This window comes from Solanum pennellii, chromosome 5, assembly GCF_001406875.1.
Source record: "Solanum pennellii chromosome 5, SPENNV200".
Lineage (NCBI taxonomy): Eukaryota > Viridiplantae > Streptophyta > Magnoliopsida > Solanales > Solanaceae > Solanum > Solanum pennellii.
Window position 1 is genome coordinate 4751732 of NC_028641.1, and position 23589 is coordinate 4775320.

Consider the following 23589-nt stretch of genomic DNA (forward strand, 5'->3'; position numbering starts at 1 on the left):
TATATATATATATTTAAATCATAACTAAGTAATATATACTAAATTATATTTATTAATTTAACGTAAATATTGTACAGAGTAACGATTTTTTCAAAGAATTTTCCCCTCTGCCTCTAACTCTGCATATAGTTTCCCATCTCCCAGTGGAGCCGAGCCATCTACTTCTCTAAAACCTGTTCCCAGGAATCCAGATTAATATGCCTATGAATTGACTTTATTTTCAAATTCTACTACTTGATAAAGGTTTATCCCCAATGAGTTTAATTTCCAAATTCTACTACTTGACTTTATTACTATTTACACACAAAAAAAAAAAATGAAAACTTATACTAGTATTTAACTTAATAAATTATATATTCACCAATTAATAAATTACACGAATATCGATAAGATTTTCTAGATTATATGCGTGTAATGTGACTTTTATTTAATTTAATTAATTAATGAGTTCAGATCTTCAACAAGATTATTATTTTAAAAGATTTAGAACACCAAAAAAGGATCAAATTTGAAAAATAAAAAGAGTACTAGGTCAAGAATATTAAAATAAAAATATTACTAACTATTTAATAATTAATACTTTGTTCTGAAGTTTGTGATGGGATGGTATAAGATCTTTTTAAATTTAGTATTTTTTTATTTTTCAATCAAAAACCAATTCTACAATATGTAAATTCAAATTTAATCAAATATTAAATACCAAATAAAAAAAATCGTTATAACTTATAAGTATAGTTACAATCAAAAGGAGGCATGTGCTTAAATCATGACAAATTCAAATATTTACTTTGGTTATTTTGGACCATTGCAATAAAATAATAAACTTTATCTCCTTTTTGTTTTTTAATTTATTTCTTTTTGAATTCTATATTACTCAATCATGGTATTAGTAAGTAAAATATATATTTTTCTTCAATTATTTAATCTAATATTTTTAAATATATATACAACAGCTAGCCATTGTTGCCTGGCCAAAGATTCTATCGATATTTTCTATAAAGTAAACAATCACATTAGTCGTGATTTTTATATATTATAATGTCATCAAACTTTGTGTTCAATGCAAATATTTTATTTTATTCAGAATCGGATCTATATTATATGATAAAAATAAGTAAAATGTAATTTATTTTAATTTAAATTTAATATTATTATTAAATATATTAATTAAAATCGTGAATCTGCCTCTCGATTGCTTTCAAAATCCTATCATTGGAATTAGCACAACTATGACAGTACATATGCCAAGTTGGATTAGGTTTGTTTTGCTCGCCACGTATAAGAATATAATATAAAATTATATATATATATATATATTATTTGTTAGTTTTGTTTCACTTTTAATAAAAAAAGAATAAATATAAAAGAATTATATATTAAATTGCTTTTATTTATTTGATGATTTTTTGATAAGACTATTTAAATAAAATAGTTGTTAACACAAGGATATAGTCGAAAATAATTATCTTAAATTATAAAAATAATAATTATTTTAAATTTTTTATATTAAAGTGATATTTATTTTGAAACAATATAAATGCAACTGAAAAGTTTAATATTAAAGAATTTTCAAATATATAAAAGTAATATTTGCATAATAATTATAAATGCTTTTCGATCGAGTAAAGAAATACCAATTAATAGAGGTTGAAGTAGAGCATTACATTTCTTGATTATAAAATTTTTAGTATAAAAATTAAAATTTAATTATATTTTAATATATATATCGAACACTGAACAAAAAATATGGAGAGGAGGAAAGAAAAGAGCACCAATTACTATGGGGCCGATATTGTGTGCAAAAGTTGGTACACGTTGAAATATAAGAAATTATTTTAAGTCACCAACAAATCATTATATTATTTTTATTTCTTCATATAATATAAAATATAGCAATTTAAATTATATAATTTTATATAGTGTTCTTCGAGTTTCGTCACAATTGATAGAGACGTTAATTGTTTTCTAGACCTGATTACTTCACTAATATTAAAAAGGATTATTCCGTTAATAGATTTTTGGTCCCTTAATTATTGATAATTTTTTATTTTTAATCCATGAGGTAATAAATTTAAGGTTTCCAATATATCGAATCATCAACTTTTAAATTTTTTTTGTTTGTGAAATTACTATAACCATCAATTAAAAAGTTTTTTCTAGAATTAATATTTATCAATAAATTAAATATTTATAAAAACAACAATATAATATATACATAGTGTAATTCCATAAATAAAATTAAAGAAAAATTAATATATACCTAGTGTAATTGCAAAGTATGAAGAAATAAATATATGAAAAAATTAAAGAAAATTCAACATCTAGTATATATACATTAAAAAACAATATTAAATAGTATAATTCTCCTCAAGAAGATTCGAGTGAATTTTGTTAGCCCCAGGGGCGGACCTAGAGCATGCCGAGGATGTTTACCCGACTCGCTTCAATAAAAAATTACGTTGTATATTTAAGGTAATTTAATAATTTTTATGTTTATATATTGATTTTGAACCTCCTGAATATAAGATTAGAAGTTCAAATCACTATTCTTTTTTCCCGAACCCCCTTAATAAAAACCATGGATCCGCCACTGATTACCCCTGCTTAACTCCATTCCTGATAAAGAAATTATTTTCAATAAAATTTCGGCTCAAAAGAAAAGTTGTACAATTTTTATATATGTAACAACTAACAAGAATTAAGTAGAACAAAATCCATAGGGCTCTTCATATAAGTGTCATCTTCATGTAATTAAGTTCAATTTTGCCCATTTAATTTCTCGGTTAGGTACTAGTCCCTCCGTTCACAATTGTTTGTCAGGATAAAGGTCATGCACTTTCCTCAAGGAAAATTTAATATAAGGTTTAAAATTTAATTAATATTATCTTATTATATACAAGAATATTAAAAGTCTATATAATTTTTTAATTGAACAAAATGAAGTAATTATTAAGGGCAAAATTGAAGAGAAAAAAAATTTCGTATTTCTTGATTGTTAAAATTGATATTTGATCTTGGATATTTATTTTTAGTATATTTGTCAAACAATTGTGGACGAAGAGAATAGTACAGTATAATTTATTACTCTCTCTGTTCCTATTTAGTTGTCCACTTTAGAAAAGGCACACATATTAAGATAACAATAATTAACATAGTGAAATTACAATTTTACCCTTATTAAATATGATTTCAAAAAGGATGAATTAAAATTATGAAATTTTTAAGAAGTTTAAATAAGGATATATGGACAAAATGAACGAATAAATAGAAACATCTAAAAATGGAAATATGGACAAGTAAATAGGGACCGAGGGAGTATTAACTCATGCATTTATTTTTATTTTTTTAAAACTGTCTCAATCTTATTTTTTCCGTTTTTCTTTTTATTGTTTGAATATTCAGGAGCTAAGACCATTCCAATGCCCCCTTTCGTCATGCATAAACTAAACCAATAATTAAGATAAGCACAAAAATAAAAGCTTCTATAAATACAGATACACCCAATACTCAAGAAGTTTCAATTAGTTTATTCATCTTTCTGCAATGAATATTAAACTGCATGGACTTTCTAAAATTTGGTACATTGGACAACACATTAAATGAGTACATATACTTTCTACATCTATTTTTAATTATCGTAATTTTTTTAGGGACAAATAATAAAAAAAATTGATTAATATTTTATGATATATTTTTTCATTATACTAATAAGTAAAAAATTATAATTTATAATATTATTCGTAAAATTATGAATATCTAATTTTTAAAAAAATATCAAATTGATATAATCTAAATTAACTTTAAAAATTATGTCAAGTTAACTTTTGAAAAATACAACATGACAAATAAAAATGAACGAAAAGTATACAAGTTTCTTTGATTACCATACGTGTTAGGCATGATGTTTACATAGTACTCTCTCCGTCTCATTTTATATGTCACTCCTTTTTATAAATAGTCGGTCCATAATACTTAACATTTAATAAAATCAATGCATAAATTACCATATTATTCCCTTTTTATCCTTCTGAATTATTAACTTTGAAAATATACATTTAACCAACTTAGAAAAGTTAAGTAAATGATTCATGTTCACTGGTTAAATTAATTAATCAAAATAAATTAATTAATATTCATTAATTAAAAACTTGAGTTTCAAAAAAATCAAATAAGGTTAGAAGGACTATATTTTTAATTACTTTAGTGCATTTATCATTTTAATTTTATTTATCAAAGAAGTAAAATTAATTAATAGAAAACTCTAATTAGAGTATATACACTAACCTCTCATCTTTTATGGCTTTGACATGAAAGATTTCACTGTCCACAATACTTATAAGTAATTATATTAATTGTTATTTTTTAAGAAACGTAAAAAAATTTAAAGTGAACAAATAAAAATAACGAAATAAAATATATTAGGAGATTGAGATATCATGATTTTGTAGTTGTACGACAGTGGTATTAATGTGACATGACTTTTGGCTAATTGTTGGCACTAATTAATTAGCTAATTACGTGATAAAAAGTTACAACTTAAATCTACAAGATTATTTTATTACACAAACACATGATTTTTAATTACCCAGTCTAGTAGTAGCCAATATTATAATATAATTTTGACATTCAATCAATTAAATTGAATCATGTAAATTAGGTGTAATTCCACAACAATGATAATTAACAAAGAGTTTAAATTTTACTCATGGACATCGTGCAAATTTTCACACCATTTGATGAGTAAATATATAATTTTAAGGGAAATTGATCTGAAAAATATTTTAATTTTGATTGAAATTGTTATTATTATATCAAATTTTATGGAGGATCTTTTATCCCCGAATTATTTTAATAGTATATTTTGAAGGTATATATGTGTTTACGTAGACACATTACTATTTATAATTATGTAAATTTTTTATGTTCACGTAGGCACATATATACTTTTAAGATACACTATTAAATAAATGCAGGAGGGTAAAAGGTCTATTTCAAAGTTTGATATCATAACAACAATTTCGATCAATATTTAAATATACTTCCGACTTTCCCCCCTAATTTTAATGTTAGTAACTTTTGACAGTTAACTTGATATTGCATTCAATAATAAATATAAAGAAACAACATATTGAAATCTATTACATATTACAAAAATCATATGAAAAATATTTTGTAATATTATAAATGTATTAAACATAAATTTCATAGAAAATGTGACATAAGGTAATAATTAAAATATTATTTTTTAAAAAACAAAAATCACTAAAAATTATACGTAATTATATAAAGAATATTATCTCTTTATTTTTTGTCAAAGATATCAATTTAAGCTTCAGATTATTATTTATTTATTTTTGAAAGAAAGAATTTCCCTTTTAATTAATGAGGTTTACACCATGTAAATAGTAACTAATCAAATTTCAATATAAATATACGAGAACCAAAATCGAAAAAGTTAGAAGTGAAAAAGTTTGCCATTTCTTTATATCTTTGACGATCTTAACCTATAGTACTTCTAATATTGTGGCCAAAGAAAATATCATTTTCATTAAAGTTTAATATTACCACTAGTAATATGCCACATATATACCAATAATTTATTGATACTTTTCTTCCTTCAAAAGAAAAAAAACATCAATTTAAATAAAGGGTTGGACAACTATTTCAAGGGGAAATTAAAGTTGACAAGATAATATATGACGACATCGATCAAAATTAGTACTTTTTGTTACTTTTTATTTCATTCGTTTCGATTATCAATTTATTACTTATATGTGTATATATATACATATACGTGTATTATACGATATAATTTTTTGATAAAGAATATTATTTGACAACCCTCAATTGTACATCCATCACAACGCATATCACCTTTTTAAATATTACTCGTGAAATTACACCAAATAATATGTTATTGTTAATTAAGTTGCTCTCTTTGTCCGCCTTTAGTGGTCATGTTGCGCTTTTGAAAGTCAATTTGACTAATTTTTAAAGTAAATTATGTTGCGTTAATTTAATATTTTAAAATAAAAATTTACATTCAAAAAGTATCATAAATTATACTCCCGAATGACCTTGTTTCCTTTTTAGTCTGTTTAAAAAAGAATGACTCCTTTTCTTTTTTGGCAACACTGTAACTAGGGCTGGCAGGGGGACCGGGTCATCCCGCCCCGGCCCGTGTCCCGTCCCGACCCGCCCCGGAACCGGCCCATCCCCCAGGGTTTAAGGGGATTACGGGATGGGGGATGAGGGGACCGGTCAGGGGCTGGTTCACCCCTGCGTCCCGGTCGACCCGGCCCGGTCCCGGCCCGGCTGAACCGGCCGGTTCGCGGGATCCCCCCCAATTTTTTTTTTTTTTTAAATTTAAAAATGTAGCCGTTACTATCCGTTGGGGAAACGGCTAGTGGGCCCCCCCAACGGATTTATGCCTCTTTTTGACTTCCCAAACACCCCCTACCACCCCCCTACTTTTAAAAAATTATTTTAAACCCTCAAGTTATTATAATTACATTTTAACCCATTTTTAATACTATAAATACACCTATCCTCTACTATTTCTTACAAAATCATCTATTCTCATTTCTCTCATCTATTTTCTATATTCTATCAACTCTCAACTCTCAAGTGTCAATCTTAATATCTATTCAATTTTAATTCTCATATTATTAGAATCCATTTTTTTCAATTTTCAATTCAAAATTTTCATATCATATCAATAAAAATAATTATATTATCTCATATTTGTTATCAAGTATTGGCTTGGAGTTACAAATTACAAGTTACAACAAATCACAAGCTTCAACAATCGGTTTAACGTCTGCTATTAACGCAGACGTTTGGTACATTCGTTTCATAATATTTATATTTTATTATTCGTCTTTACTTTTGTGTTATTATTATTTTTATATTACACTTTATATATATATATATATATATATATATATATATATAATTAAGTATGAGTTCTAGCAAAAAAAATAGCGGTAAAGGAAAAGAGAAAGCACAAGATAACGAAGAAAGTAGACTTTTTAAATTATTTAATTTTGGTAAAAAAAATAGTAAAGAAAAAAAGAGTAGTAAAAGTGGTGGTACTTCATCTAAATCAACGAGTAGAGTTAGATTTAACATAAATGATTCTACTTATGTTGATGATACTCCTTATAATATTGATTCAAATGTTCAACTCGATCACGAAAGTTTAGAACGACGTTATGGTAATATTAATTCTAATGTTGATGAAAATTCAGGTGAAGAAGTAGAAGCTGATTTGGGAGAAGAGGAGTTAGATGAAACACCTACTAGTCCGGTGACAGAAGTTCCAAATGAGACTATCAATTTACCGGAGCAAAATTTTGGACATCCACCCCTTATACCTCCCACAAGGGAGAAGGTGAAGTATCAACGACCTAAAACTTCTATTGTGTGGCAATTTATGACTTTTGATAAAGAAAATAGTGTTGCTATTTGTAATAAGTGTAAGCAAGCTTTTAAACATAAACAAGGTGGGGGTCAAGGTGGAACGGGGGGATTAAATAGACATTTGTTATCTTGTGTGCCCATTCAATATAAAGAAGCTAAAGCATTAGCCAATAGAAAAAAGGGAATTTCAATTAATGAATTAGATATTACCGGTAATGCATCGATAGGGGCTTCTAACATGGTTCAAGGAACATTAGATCCTTTTAACCCCGCTGGTCCAATAACACAACGTAAATATAATAAGGAATTAGATCGGGAAAATTTAGCTAAAATGGTTTCTGTTTGTGGTTTGCCTTATAGTTTTCCTTCAAATCCCGGTTTTGTTGAATATATTCAACAAACTTATAATCCGGATTATAGAGGCTTTTCAAGAAATACTGTTAAATCTGATGTTTTTGAATATCAAGGTAAACATTGTCAATTTCTTCGTTGTCTATTTAGCATATTAGATAGTAGAGTGTCTATAACTTCGGACATGGGTCGTAGTGTTAATGGAAATGATTATTTAACTATTACTGCACATTGGATTGATCATAATTGGAATTTGCAAAAAAGAATTATAAGTTATAAACTATGTATAGAGAAAAAAACTGGTGCATATTTAGCTTCAAATATTTTAAGTGTTTTAGATTATTACATGATTATAGATAAAATAATGTCTGTCGCATTAGATAATGCATCTAATAATACAAACGCTGCTAACATGTTAAAAGTTAGATTATGTCCAATTGACAATAATGTTTTTCATGTTAGATGTGTTGCACATATATTAAATTTAGTTGTACAAGATGGTATTTCATTATTTGATTGTGGTAGCGTAAAAGTTGAATATGCTGTTACCTGGATTTTTCATACAAACAATGCTGCTAGAATTAGGGAATTTAATGAGCGTTGTTCACTATGTGAATTGTCACCTAGAAAAATTCCAAAACATATTAAAACAAGGTGGAATTCTCTTTACGAAATGCTTTCGGTTGCTTATAAATATAGAAGACCCATACAAATGGTTTTTAATGCTCATAATGCTGACCCATTAGATAGAATTTGTGATGAAGATTGGGAAGAAACTAAAGAACTATTACAATTTTTAAGACTTTTTTATGATGCTACTACCATGTTTTCGGGAATTTATTATCCTACTATTTCATCCGTATTAATAAATATTTGTGCTCTTTCAATTCAATTTTGTAAATATAAAAAAATAGATAAATTTAGAGTTGCAATTGAAGGTATGATTGAAAAATTTAAAAAATATTTTTTTCCTATTCCTCGAGTTTTTTTAACGGCTACTTTACTTCATCCTGCTTATAAATTACAAGGTGTGCAAGGCCTTGTCGACACTTTTTATGAAACTTTAGAAATTTTACCGGAAGAAATTCCAAATTGTCAAGCGTGTAAGTCTAGCATAAAAGTAGAAGCAAAAGTTTTGTATGAAAAATATAGAACTACTGAAAATTTTCAAGGAGAAGTTGGTCAAACTTCTAATGTTGAGATTGATTCGTCAGTTCCAATTTCATGTTATATGCGAGGTTTTCTTGGTCTTAATTCTACTAACCGTGATGATTTTGAAGAATATCTTAATCAATCTTTAGAAAACTTGGAAATCAAAGATGGCAATGAAGATTTATTAGGATGGTGGAGTAGGCGAAGCGATGCATTTCCAACTTTGAGCAAAATGGTTCGTGATGTTCTAGCTATTCAAGCTTCATCAGTTGCATCGGAGGCTGCTTTCAGTGCGGCAAGGTTTCAAATTGGTGATCATAGACATTCATTGGCGGAAGACAGTTTGGAAACAACAGTTTTATTTAGAGACTGGTGCAATGCCGAAAGGAGGAATAACAATTTGCCAAAGTTAAGTAAAAAACAAGCAAGTTGGATCAAAACACAAATTGAATGCAGTGATGATGAATTAGAGGCACAAGAATTTCTAACAAGTTTGCCAACACCGGAGGATATCACCATCGATATGATGCGACAATTAGAATTAAATTTTAAAGGAGAAAACAGATATTTTTAGATTACATTCGAGAACTAATTGAAACAGAACCCTTCCTAGAAGGTGGCTGCGTAAAATTAGTTACTCATCTAATATCTGTAACAAATATTAGTTTTACGTATGAGAACTTATTGAAACAGAACCCTTCCTAGAAGGTGGCTGCGTAGATTAGTTACTCCACTAATATTTGTTAATTGTAACTTCTAAGTTCTATTGAATAAATTTGAAGGTTTTAACTTTTGTTCAAGTTTTTTTTTTACAATTATTGTTTTGCATTTTAATTTTAATATATACAATTAAATATATACTAAAGTACTAAACTAATTTTAAAATACTTAATTTAAAGTTTACAATTTACATTACTTTAAAATATTTAAATTACAAATTTAAACTTCTCAAATTTGAAATTTAAAACTTTAAAGTTGAAACTTGAAATTTGAAACATGAATCTTGAAATTTGAAAATTGAAACTTTAAATTTGAAAATTTATTTTGATATTTGAAAATCAAAAATTAAATTTAAAATTTATTAGCTAAAGACGTATAATTTCAATAAAAATATATAAGTATTTTAAAAAAAGAATCCCCCGTCCCATGCCATCTCGTCCCGTCCCGTCCCTCCAAATCCCATCCCATCCCGTATATATAGTGGGACGGGAAGGGACCTATTTTTGTCCCCCCAATCCTGGTCCCGTGTCAAATCCCCTCTCCCTGTCCCCCGTCCCGTCCCGTCCCGTCCCCCTTCGTCCCGTCCCCCAGTCCCCTTCCCCGTCCCCTTGCCAGCCCTAACTGTAACTTTAATTTTCCACATGACATGTTTAAGACCACAAAATTAAAGGGTGTTTTGATACATTTGATATAACTTTAATTTAGAACCACAAGATTATAAATTCTTATTTCTTTTCTTAAACTCCGTTCCAAATCAAATTAGATAATTTTTTTTAAACAAAAAGAATATTATATATATAAAATAAAAAATATATCATAAAATATTAATTAAAAGCCTTATCGTTAAGAAAATCATGACAAGGGAGTAATTAATAACATGAATCACATCATGAAAGTCAAACTGAATTTTAAGAGGGAGGAAAAATAAGTACCAAAATTTGGTTGTGAAAGGAAACATCTACCTAAAAATCAACCCTTTCATCCTTAATTACGAGGTTTTGGGTTCGAGCTTTTTTGATTTTAAAGTTATTTTTATTAAAAAACATTTTACCCTTAATTTTTAAACGCGAATTTAAAATTGATCTGACTCTAATATGAATAATGAACACCGATTGAAAATAAAAAATAAAAAAAAACATCTACCTAAAACTTTATGACTTGATTAACCAAAAGTCCAAAATACAGGACTAAGGGAAATCAACAATATAGTCCCTCAAACTTAGATAAGTTTTAATTTTGGCCCTTGTAATTTTAGTTAACTAAGCACATTCAACCTTCAAGTAATTGATATGCAAACTTTTAATCCCTACAGTTATGAATCTCCATAAATTTAGTGAATTATTAAATGTTAAATAACTTAATTTATACCTATATTATATTATATTTGTGGTGTTAATTCATATTTGAGGGTAACTTAGTTATAAAATAATCTTAACATATTACATATAAAGGGAGCAATAACCCGCATTTAATTAGTTAAAAATTAAATATAGTTGATAATAAGTATTATAATAACTATCTTAATTAGAATTCATCATTAATGGAAGGTTTTATTATATAATTATCCCTATATTAATTATCTAGAATTTATAGTCAAAAATTGTAAACGGACGTCTAATGAGAAATTTTTTATCCTTCCCTAAATATGGAAATAAAAATTACCAACTATTTTTATGCATTAATTTCTCTTCTAGATACACTGATTGTTATATAATTTATATATAAATTAGTGGATGATATTACTTTTCCTTTGGAGGCAATTTTAATTATTAATTATTCATCGAGCCAAGATAAAAAGGACATATTAATTGTATCTCTAACTATACTGAAGATATATTGTTCAGTACGAAAAGAAATATTTTTTTAAAAATAAATGTATCTTATCTTTTTCTGTGTGTATTGTCTATGTTATGCAAATTTAAAAAGTTATTAATATTTCTATATAATAAATATAGACAAAAAATATCGATGATAACAATGAAAAAGTAGGTAGGGGTGGTAGAGATAGGGCCAAACTACATGGATGAGAATGAAAATGAAATATATTGAGAGTCTGATCAATAAAATTCTTGTAAAAAAATATGTAAAGTGAATTCAAGATTAAAAATTTATATTTGAAATTTATAAATATTAAAAGTTGAAAGACATAATTTTTTTTAATGTGACATATATTTTAAACCAAATCGATTTTTAGCTAATTAACAAGATATTTATCCAAGATAAAATAAAAGGAGCATCACATTTTTAAGTTATAAGTGGGATGATTTTATATTTCTTTATAATTTTTTGTAAAATAAATATAAATATATATAAAAAAAAATCCAAACAAAAAAGGCCCCAATTGATCAATTTTCACGTTTAATTTCATTCACGTTGAAGGCGGCTTTTGGTTTATATTATAATTCTCCACATTAATGCTAGTTGATTTCTATCATATATTTTGTCCAATCAATTTATTTATATATCGAATTTTATCTTGCAGGGACGAAACTAAGTGCGAGCAAGGAATTTAAAATTTAATGAAAAATATATTTTTATATATATAAATAAAATTATTTTTATGTATATTATTATAAAAATTTAAACTTCTTAACTTATTTATCTGTTAATTTTTTTGTATTTAAAATTTTGTGAAAATTTTAACTTCGACATCACTATATATAATTGCATTCATGAGAAGGACATGAGGTGGTTGGGCATGAAGCCTACCATAGCGTTTATTGATCATTTTTATATCTTGTCTTTTAAAAGAAAATATATTATAGATGATTTCATAATAATATCCTAAATTATATAATCATGATCTCTTTTTTTATCTTTGGATAATTCACAATTGCTATAATCTCTGTCACGATTTATGTCCTTTGAGTGAACACTTTATATGCACCGGATTAACCCCTATTGTGTAAGCTAGTTAAAAAGTATAATTATTTATAGAGTTAACTCGAAAAATAGAATAAATAAAAGTTAATTAAAAAAGGCTTAACTCATGCTTAGACAATTTTTTATCTATAGAATACTAAATTAAAAACCTATATGTATAACCCATTCCTTTTACGAGTTATAAACTTACAACAATTCCATGCCTTTAACACAAAATAAAATTATAAAAACATAAAAAAAAATAAGTATATTATAATATTTAATTATATACTAAGGATTAGTATTAAATTGAACCAATGAATACGCCTTCTTATTGACCAATTAAATCGTTAATATCAAGAAATAAAAAAGAGACAAAATGGTAATAACACATGTAACAAACTAGTTGAAAGATGAATATTCCATGAAAATAGAGAGGGCCATATTTTAACTATCAAATTGTTTCATTTTTTTTCTATCGGCGCTATTATCATCTATGCATTATTAAAATATATTTTAATACATAAATAGTAATATATAGTTTATGTAAATAATTAGTGATAATTAAGAGAGAAAGGTGAAATAATTGATAACTGAGATGTTTAATTCGAAAAAAATAATAGTTTAAATATATGTTTGATCATTATCTTGTTAAAGAACTTGAGCTCCAAAGACTTTGTGACCATGACGGGAAATTACATACTAGTACATCGCATATTCATAGACTAAAATGGACGAGATTTTTATATATGTTCTTTATTCAAAATTTTAGATTTAAAATTTTAGAATAAAAAGAATCTTAGTATAGAATATTGCTAGTCTATTACCACCTTTAATGTAACACACCTTACACAAGAAGAATCCAAACTACTCAAAGTGCATAAGCAAAAATCCAATCGAGTGGGAAAGTAATGATATATTCACAGTCAGACGCAGTTATTCTATCACTTTATCGAATGATAATACTATAAAAGAGAGAGATCATATGTAAGAAAATATTATTTGCTGTATTATAAATATATCTCTAATATTTTTATATGACTGATTATCAATTAATAAATTCATATCAACCACATATATAATTATGATATCATCAATATGAAGAACTAGAAAATAACTAGTTTAAACAATTGTTTTCTCTTTAAATAAGACAACAAAAACTAAATTACAATTTAGAAGCAAAAAATGTAAATATTTTACATATGCAAGATTTTTTTTTTTCACTATATACTTTCTAAATCTGAACAAACTAATCATATGCTATATTTTAATTTAGAGTGTACAAAATACTCTGAGTGTTTCTAGAAGTTTGACCATACTATACACCAAAATTAGTTGGAAAAAATAATTTCAGATAATATTATAAAATTATTTCCCTTTTTTTTTCTGCCTTTAATTCTCTTTTCTTGTGAAACAAGAAATATTAAATATTTTCCTTAAAGTCAGATTCTAATACATAGATCAATTTAATAGTACATCGCATATTAATTAAAATAGAAGCTTCTACAAAATAAGACAGTTTTTAAAAACAAATAATTTTTTTTGTTTTTTTTTCTTTCATAATTTTCTGTTTAATTTTTAAACAAGAAAGACTATTTTTTTCCTATAAAAAGTTTAAAATGAGATTTAATAGATCAATTTACTACCATCAAATATTAATTAAAAATAGAAGCTTCTATAAAATAAGATATTTTTTAAAAACAAATCATTTTTTTTGTTTTTTTTCTTTTCATAATTTTCTGTTTAATGGTTAAACAAGAAGAAAATAAAATTTTCCCATAAAAAATTTAAAATGAGATTTTAATAGATCAATTTACTACCATAAAAAAATACTTATGAAATAGAAGCTTCTATGAATCTAGACTTTTTTTTTTTACTACTTTTCCACCACAAGTTAAACCTTTTTTTTTTTCTTAAAAAAACCAACAAAATCTGTTCTTTTTATTTCAGACTTTCTTCCAACAAAATCATCAATAAGGTTATAAATTAAAGTCTCTTATATAACAAGAAAATATTCATAATTATCTAAAAAAAAATATTTTAATTTATTATTTTAAAACATTAAATATCATTTATGCATGTGAACTTACGTAAGAGCTGATGTTAAGAGATTAATATTAAAATGACTTTTTTTCCCTTATTTTAACCATTTTTGACTATTTATTAGTCACACGTTGCACTCTCAGCAACATGTTGGCATATTTTTTGGCCTTTTGATACGGTAAATTGTCTTATCTTTTTCTCTTGTAATTTTTTTTTAATTTATGAAAATTAAAATTAAAATTACTGTTAGTATATTAATTTTCTTATTTTTTTTTAAAAAAATTTATTCATCTGAGAATAAAAAAATAGATAGAAAAAATTGTTCATTTGTTTTTCTTTTGTCTTTAACCTCTCTAAACCAAAAAACACAGAGGAAGACCAACAAACAAAAGACAAAAAGGAACAATTTTTTTACTAAATTCTTGAAAAAATTATTCTTTTTTTGTTTAAACCCAGCATGAATTGTTGAAAAGATGAAAACTTTACTGGGAAATTACTATTTTCTTTAATGGGGTTTTGATTTTCTTTTTTTTTTTAGGTGAAAAGTTTTAATTTTTACTTTTTTTTTCTTCAAGAATTCATTTGCGCGTGTAGAATCAAAATATATGTCAAGTCAATGTATATGAAAGAGGAAATGTAAGAGAAATAGAGAGATCCCAAGTCAATGTTCAAAGGTTTTGTGCTAAATGGGAGAAAAATCAAATATTAGAACAATTAATTATTTTCTCCCAAATTGAGTTTTTTATTGTCTACTGTACACCCTTTTGTATATTGTACAATATGTTTGTATATTATATATATATAGAGAGAGATAGTAGCTGGCATACTCTCTCTCTTCTTCGTTAAATTTATGTTACTTTGATTCTTTGATTTGTTCAAGCTTGAAGTTTAGGAATACTGGGACATATTTTGCATCAACTGTTGATAAAGATTAGAACTTTGTAGCTGAATCTTGTGGTCAAGACTTGTTTTTTTGAGTTTTTTTGTCAATCTTGGAAAACCCCCACCTACTATTTCCTCTAGTTTTTGGCTATACTTGGGTTAGTTACCCAATTTCTTTGTGTTGGTTCATCCTTTGTGTCTGGGGGTTTGGAGATTTTAGTTGGGGGTCAATTCTTGAGAAGTTATTTATTATAAAGTTCTGATCTTTGGTGTTTCTGGGCATTTTCAGAAGGTGATTCTTGGGAAAAAAAACTGCATTACCTCTTTGGGAGTTTAGTTTCTTGGATTAGTTTATTTGGGTTGTTTCATTTTTGGTGTCTGAGGTTTTGGAAGCTTTAGCTGGGGTTCAATTATTGGAAAGTAATTTATCATAAAGTTCTGATCTTTGGTGTTTCTGGGCATTTTTCAGAAGGTGATTCTTGGAAAAAACTGCATTATCCCTTTGGGAGTTTGTTTTTTCCTGTACTGTGTAGTTGGTTTCTGGTATTGGAATGAGGACAGGGAGAAGGAAGAAGCTACATTTTAGCAATTTTTACTCATTTAGATGTGGGAAAGCATCAGTTTTGAGTGATGATCATTCACAAATTGGAGGGCCTGGATTTTCCAGAGTGGTGTTTTGCAATGAACCAGATAGTTTTGAGTCTGGAATTAGGGAATATGCTGGGAATTATGTCAGCACAACAAAATATACTGCTGCAACTTTCTTGCCAAAGTCCTTGTTTGAGCAATTTAGAAGAGTAGCTAACTTCTACTTTCTTGTTACTGGTATCTTGGCTTTTACACCATTGGCTCCTTACACTGCTTTAAGTGCCATTCTTCCTCTTGTACTTGTTATTGGAGCTACTATGGTTAAAGAGGGTATTGAAGATTGGCGTAGAAAACAACAGGTATTCACTTCTTTTTCCAATTAAATGTTTAAACTAAAGCAGATCTTACTGGTAAAAAAGAGTTTTTTTTCTAAAAACTATGGTCTTCTTATCTTGAAGAAAGTTTTTGATGTTGTTGTGGCTGCATAAAATCAGTGATATAATGATTTTGTTACTGGATTATGTCTGTCAATAATTTGAGGGGTTCTTGAGATCCAACTGATCTAAAATGTGAAATTTCTGTTAGTGTACATGGTAGTTTTTGGAGATTCTCCCAGGATACCAAAGTTACCATTTTGCATTGAAAGTAATATTCCCTAATATTAGTCTGATTTTCAATCTTTTTTGTAATTTGGGACCAGCTTCATTCTTTCCCACTTGATCTGGTTTTCTCATGTATGGTACAGATTCTCTTTTTATATATAGATTGATGGAAGTAGTTTATACATTTACTTCTGCTTCTTGTCACTGTCCTGCCCGGCGTGCACACAGTTTGTCATCCGTCTTCTTGTTTTCTCCTTTTCAGGATGTTGAGGTGAACAGTAGGAAGGTTAAAGTACACCATGGAGATGGAGTTTTTAATCTTACTGAATGGCGACATTTGAAAGTTGGTGATATTGTTAAGGTGGAGAAGGATCAATTCTTTCCGGCCGACCTTCTTTTGCTTTCGTCTTGTTTTGATGATGCGGTTTGCTATGTTGAGACCATGAACCTTGATGGAGAGACTAATTTGAAGCTTAAACAGGCATTGGAGGTTACTTCATCCTTGCATGAAGATGCAAACTTCAAAGACTTTAAAGCTTTAGTTAAATGTGAAGATCCTAATGCTAATTTGTATACTTTTGTTGGAAGTATGGAATACGAAGAACAACAGAATCCTCTTTCTCCCCAGCAATTACTCCTCAGAGACTCTAAATTGCGCAACACAGAATATATATATGGGGCTGTTATCTTTACTGGTCATGACACAAAGGTCATGCAGAATGCAACAGACCCCCCTTCGAAAAGAAGCAAAATTGAGAGGAAGATGGATAGAATCATTTACTTCTTATTTGCAGTTCTATTCGCAATTGCTTTTGTTGGATCAGTCTACTTTGGAATTGTGACTGAAAAGGATCTAGATGACAGACATAACAGGTGGTATCTACAACCTGAAAATTCAGACAACTCCGTGGCTGGTACTGCTTATGGACGTGGTATTACAGAAGTTGAAAAGGCCATGGCTAAGAGAAATGGATCTCCACTGATGGCAAAAAGTAATGATCATGGTGAGGATGGTGTTGTTACTCCTAGGAAGTCCACCGTTAAAGGTTTCAATTTTGAAGACGAAAGAATCATGAATGCGAGTTGGCTTTTTGAGCCTCATTCAGATGTAATACAGAAGTTCTTCCGTTTGTTAGCAGTCTGTCATACAGTCATACCAGAAGTAGATGAAGTTACAGGCAAGGTTTCTTATGAAGCTGAGTCTCCAGATGAAGCAGCCTTTGTGATTGCTGCTAGGGAAGTTGGTTTTGAATTCTTTAAAAGGACACAGACAAATGTGTCGGTACATGAATTGGATCTGGAATCTGGCAAGAGAATTGAGAGGTTAGTTAATTTGCAACATTTTTCTTCAGTATATGTTTTCAGCATTTTTTAGTTTTCTGAAAGACTAGTATCTCCTATATTTGGCTGGCTCTTGCGCAAGTGCATCATTATTGATTATCCATAAAGACCAGTTGGTAGACAATGCAGCCTAGTACCAGTGACATTTCTTGTTTATTTTCAAAAGATTTTTAATCTCTATGAAAACTTAAGACAATGAATGCCAATTTTAATTTAATCGATATTTTACGCAGTTCTATAAACATAGGCACTTTTTTGTTAAGAGTAATCTTAGAGATCTTTTTATGCAGGTCATACAAGATTTTGAACGTTTTGGAGTTTAATAGTACAAGAAAAAGGATGTCTGTCATTGTAAAGGATGAGGACGGAAAGATCTTGTTACTCTCCAAAGGTGCTGACAGTATCATGTTTGAAAGACTCGGCAAGAGTGGTAGAAGGTTTGAACAAGAAACAAGGGATCATGTGAATGAGTATGCTGATGCAGGTTTGAGGACCTTGATACTGGCTTATCGTGAGCTCAGTGAAGAAGAATACAAAACTTTCAATGAGAAATTTTTAGAGGCCAAGAATTCAGTCAGTGAAGACCGTGAAGCAATCATTGATGCAGTAACAGATAAGATAGAAAAAGACTTGATTCTTCTTGGTGCTACTGCTGTAGAGGACAAACTTCAACCAGGGGTAAGTTTTATGAACTCCGAGAACTGTTTCCAAGAATGGTTAATTGATTAAGTGTCATTTGGATGTGTATTGACTTTTCTGTTTCTATTCATGCTAGGTTCCTGATTGCATTGACAAACTTGCTCAAGCAGGCATAAAGATTTGGGTTTTGACCGGGGATAAGATGGAAACAGCCATTAATATCGGGTATAGTAATTGATTATGAGTTTTTGTCGTTTTTATTTGATACAAGCTTTGCATGTCCAAACACATTCTGACCAAAATGTCTCCTGCAGTTATGCGTGTAGTTTGCTTAGACAAGGAATGACGCAAATTATCATAACACTGGAAAGCCCTGAAATTATAGCTGTAGAGAAAGCCGGAGAAAAGAATGCCATTGCCAGGGTAAATACATCTCGTGTTTAATGTGTCACGTCAATTTCCATATATGCAAGCTTGAGTCATTTTGAAATGGAACAAAAATATTCTGCATGCCTTATAAGCCTATGGTTATGTTCCTTTGCGTCTCGACAATGAGCTTTTTGAAGCTGAAAATAGTTCACTGTTTCAGCAAATGATTGATGCCATTACTCTTATACTCTCTCTATGCACCCATGAGTTTAACATGCATGTTCACTCTAAACAATTCAATATCCATGAATTAAATCAATAAAGAACCACATAAAGAATGAAAAAGAGAAAAGTTAGAGCAACCCCTCCTATTATCTCGCCGAGAGCCTTCTTTATTTGCATTTGTGATAGGTACATAATTAAAAATGTGAAAATGATTCTTTATATTTTGAAGTTTCAATATTCAGAAGTTGCGTTTGATTTTTTAAAATTACAGGCTTCAAAGGGAAGTGTTACACAGCAAATTACTGAAGGAAAGGCTCTACTTACTGCTTCAAGCACAGAGGCATTTGCTTTGATCATTGATGGGAAATCTCTTACTTATGCCCTAGATGATGAAGTGAAAGATATGTTTTTAGACCTTGCAATCAAATGTGCCTCTGTTATATGCTGTCGTTCTTCACCAAAACAGAAGGCACTGGTAAGTTGAAAATTGATTTCACAATCCAGACTCTATGTGTTATAGTCTACTCTGGTGCTTTAGTTTGACTCTTTCTTGGAAAATATAGGTAACAAGACTTGTCAAAAACGGTACTGGAAAGATTACATTGGCAGTTGGAGATGGAGCTAATGATGTAGGAATGCTTCAAGAAGCTGATATCGGAGTTGGAATCAGTGGCGTCGAAGGAATGCAGGTTCAAGAGCTTATACTTATTCTTTCCTCCTTGTAGCAACTTTGATGATTTTCTCACGTATGCTTTTCCTCCACCTAAATGTTCTTTCCATAACTTTTTCTTGTTTTTACTCATCAGGCTGTTATGTCAAGTGATGTTGCAATTGCTCAGTTCCGATTTTTGGAGCGCTTGCTTTTAGTGCATGGCCATTGGTGTTATAGAAGGATCTCTACTATGGTAATCTATTTTCCGCTGATTTTCTCTTTTAGATTTGTTGTCTCATCATTTGTAAGATGAGATAAAAATGTGTTTAAGGAATAAATCCACCGTCTTATGGAACTGTTTCAAAACAAAAAGATATTATTATTGGAGCAGGTTTAATAACTGGCTTTTATATTTGTTTCCCTGCAGATATGCTACTTCTTCTACAAAAACATCGTATTTGGTGTCACTCTGTTCTTATATGAGGGATATGCATCATTTTCTGGACAACCAGCATACAATGAATGGTTTCTGTCAACTTACAATGTCTTCTTCACATCACTCCCGGTGATTGCTTTGGGAGTTTTTGATCAAGATGTATCTGCCAGATTGTGTCTTAAGGTATGTTATACTTGATGCAGTATTCGTTTTCGCTTACTATATATGTGCTTATTACTAGTAACAACAACAGACTCGGTGTAATTCCACAAGTGGGGTTTGGGGAAGGTAGGATGTAGACAAACCTTACCCCTACCTTTCTGGGGTAGAGTCTAGAGAGGCGTTTTCCGCTAGACCCTCTCAGAACAAATGTAATCAAAGCAGATAGAAAGAAAAACCAGCAACAAAGTAGCAAGCGATATAGCAAGATAAACAAAACAAACGATAGTGAAAATTAGGAGAATAAGATACTACAAATATATACCATATCGCTTGGCAATCTATTACCCTTCTACTCTTACGCTCGGCCTCCAAATCTTCCTATTTAGGGTCATTGTCATCAGTAAGTTGAAGATGTGTCATGTCATATCTAATCACCTCCCCCTAGTTTTCTCAGGCCTACCTCTACCTCTCCTAAAACCTACCACAGCTAACCTCTCACACTGCCAAAAACTAGTTATTATCAGCTATTTTTTTTATCTGTTATAGCTTCTTGGACATGACATGGAATTAAGTACTTTTTGTTAGCTTCTAATTTTTTTTTGATATTATGTGGCAGTTCCCTTTGCTGTACCAAGAAGGTATCCAGAATCTCCTTTTCAGATGGCGTCGTATAATTGGCTGGATGGTCAATGGCGTTTGCAGCGCGGTGATAATCTACTTCTTCTGCATAACAGCACTAGATCCTCAAGCCTTTAAAGAAGACGGTAAAGTTGCTGAATTTCCTGTTGTTGGAGCAACCATGTACACATGTGTTGTTTGGGTTGCCAACTGCCAGATGGCTCTTGCTATCAGTTATTTTACCTTAATCCAGCATATAGTCATCTGGGGTGGAATTGCTCTCTGGTACATTTTCCTTCTGATTTATGGAAACATGTCTTCAACATTTTCCACTACCGCATACAAGATCTTCGTGGAAGCTTTAGCCCCATCCCCATTCTACTGGATCATCTCAATATTGACAGTCATTTCAGCTCTAATTCCATACTTTGCATACAATGCTATTCAAACGCGGTTCTTCCCAATGTACCACGGGATGATTCAATGGATAAGATACGAGGGAAGGTCCGAGGACCCAGAGTTCTGCCATATGGTAAGACAGAGGTCAATAAGGCCCACAACCGTAGGTTTCACTGCTCGTTCATTGGCTAGAAGAGATCCTTTCGAAGAGAAGAAAGAGCACAATAGTAGCCATAGATAACACCTGAATAGGTATTCTCAGCAAAGACATTAACTTTTGGACCTACAAAAAAACCACTGTCAAGCAGGAACTTGCTCATTGTACATGTTTCCCGAGCTGGTCCTGTACATGACTACTGATATTGAAGCCACAACGTCGAGGTTCAATTGGTGCTCAGCTATAATAGTAGATAACATGTCTGAAATGAGCAAAGATGTCTCATGAGTTTGTAAATTTTGCCAACTGGTAATATATTTGTAATTCTTTCATTCTATATCCTGTAATATTGTTAAAAGTTTTTGTTGTTGAATACCAGAAGCAGAATAGCAGATAAGCTACTTTTTCTAATAGAAAGAGGAGTGGATTTGTTTTGAGTTATAAGACCCAATGTGTACATTTTTATTTTATTTTTTGCAATAAAGAATGAGCATTTCTAGTTCAAAAGGACATTTTGCATCTAAAAATACTCCAACTTTGGTCAGAATTGTTGTTACGATCAAACTTTATAGAGAACCTTTTACCTCCTGCAATATTTACTAGTGTATTTTAAAGGTATATATGTGTTCATGTGTAACTAGTGTATTTTAAAGGTATATATGTGTTCACATTTACACAGTTTGGTTACTTCTCTTTAATAAACATTGATTGGTAACCTTGAATAAATAGTAAGTAACCTTCAATAACATGTTAAATCGTTTGATGGTTTAAATTCTTTTTACACTAGTCATCAATGTATCTAACTTAAATCCATTAGAACAAAAAGTATCCCAAGAACTCTTAACAAATATGAGATTTAGATAAAAGGGCATATGATAGTGTCATTGCAAGTTGAAAGATCCAAAAACTTGTATCAAATGAGTATGAAAAACATCATAATCAACTGTTTGTTTATGTATACATGTTGTGATTCTATCTGTCTTTATCACATCCTCTTCATCCCCACCCCAAAAGCTTCCAAAAGCAAATTCACCCTTTTGAGAAAACTCCTCTAAAACCTTTTCAACTTCTTCCATACAACACAAACTCTCAAGTTCAACTCTCAAACATCCTCCATGATCTATCAAGATTTCATCATCTTCATGTCTGTTGATCTCTATCTCCCTAAAAGTTTTCTTGTTCCGTCTTCGATATCTCAGTTTCTTTATACACTCTTTTGTTTTCTTTAACAACTTGTATGGAAGGTTAAGCAAGAACAAGATGATGATTTGGAGGATCAAGCATTGACAGCAGCAACATATGACGATGCAATCGGCTGCGAACATGTTTTTGTCTTCCATTTTTTTGCAAGATTGAAGGAGAGAAAAGGTGATGGTAATGAAGAAGGCTATGTATAGAAGTCATTTGTTGTCAAGGAATAGGTTGCTTTGTCTTTATAGAAGAGTATATTGATGTTTGAAGCATTGAAATTTTTAAATATTGCCTCTAAAGCTAATGAAAAATGGCACTGATAGCTTAAAACAAAATGTTTAAGGAAGCATAAGCTGTCCTGTACTAGTGACTTGTATTTCACATGTTCATGGATAGGCTAGGAGAAGAACTTTGCCTATGTGAACTTGCTCATATTGTCGGTCTCAAGCTAGGATGAAGGAGAAAGATCGCGTTAAAGGAGTCAATTTGTGATGTATTGGACTGTAACATGCTTAAATGAAGCGATACAAACAGTGATGATTCATATAGACGATCACAACTTGCTTAGGATTAAAGCATAGTTTGTTTTCTTATGGATAGCTCGCAGAGGGTTCACTCAACATGCTTGATTGTTTAGGTCTGTCTTTGACTTTTTTGCACTTGCCTTCCAAAGGAAGACAAGATCTTCTCAATCTTGCTTTTCTTTATTCCTTGTGTCAATGGATGTGAAGACTTTACAAGCAAAACTTAAAACTTAAGACTTTCTATTTACATTCTT

At 29.6% G+C, this 23589-nt stretch overlaps 2 protein-coding genes across 2 annotated transcripts; one reads left to right on the forward strand and one right to left on the reverse strand.

Annotated features, from left to right (window-relative positions):
• The first annotated feature begins 14917 nt into the window (after nucleotides 1-14917).
• On the forward strand, nucleotides 14918-22127 carry LOC107020685 (putative phospholipid-transporting ATPase 9). The gene is made up of 10 exons (XM_015221142.2): nucleotides 14918-16379; nucleotides 16885-17945; nucleotides 18254-18641; nucleotides 18739-18827; nucleotides 18917-19025; nucleotides 19468-19671; nucleotides 19760-19885; nucleotides 20003-20101; nucleotides 20276-20467; nucleotides 21063-22127. The coding sequence occupies exons 1-10, from the start codon at nucleotides 15984-15986 to the stop codon at nucleotides 21702-21704; spliced, it is 3306 nt and encodes a 1101-aa protein (XP_015076628.1). The 5' UTR covers nucleotides 14918-15983; the 3' UTR covers nucleotides 21705-22127.
• Nucleotides 22128-22460: 333 nt separating this feature from the next.
• On the reverse strand, nucleotides 22461-23582 carry LOC107020580. Its single transcript, XM_015221006.2, has one exon. It carries the CDS (start codon nucleotides 22958-22960, stop codon nucleotides 22502-22504), a length of 459 nt encoding a protein of 152 aa, XP_015076492.1. The 5' UTR covers nucleotides 22961-23582; the 3' UTR covers nucleotides 22461-22501.
• Nucleotides 23583-23589: the final 7 nt, after the last annotated feature.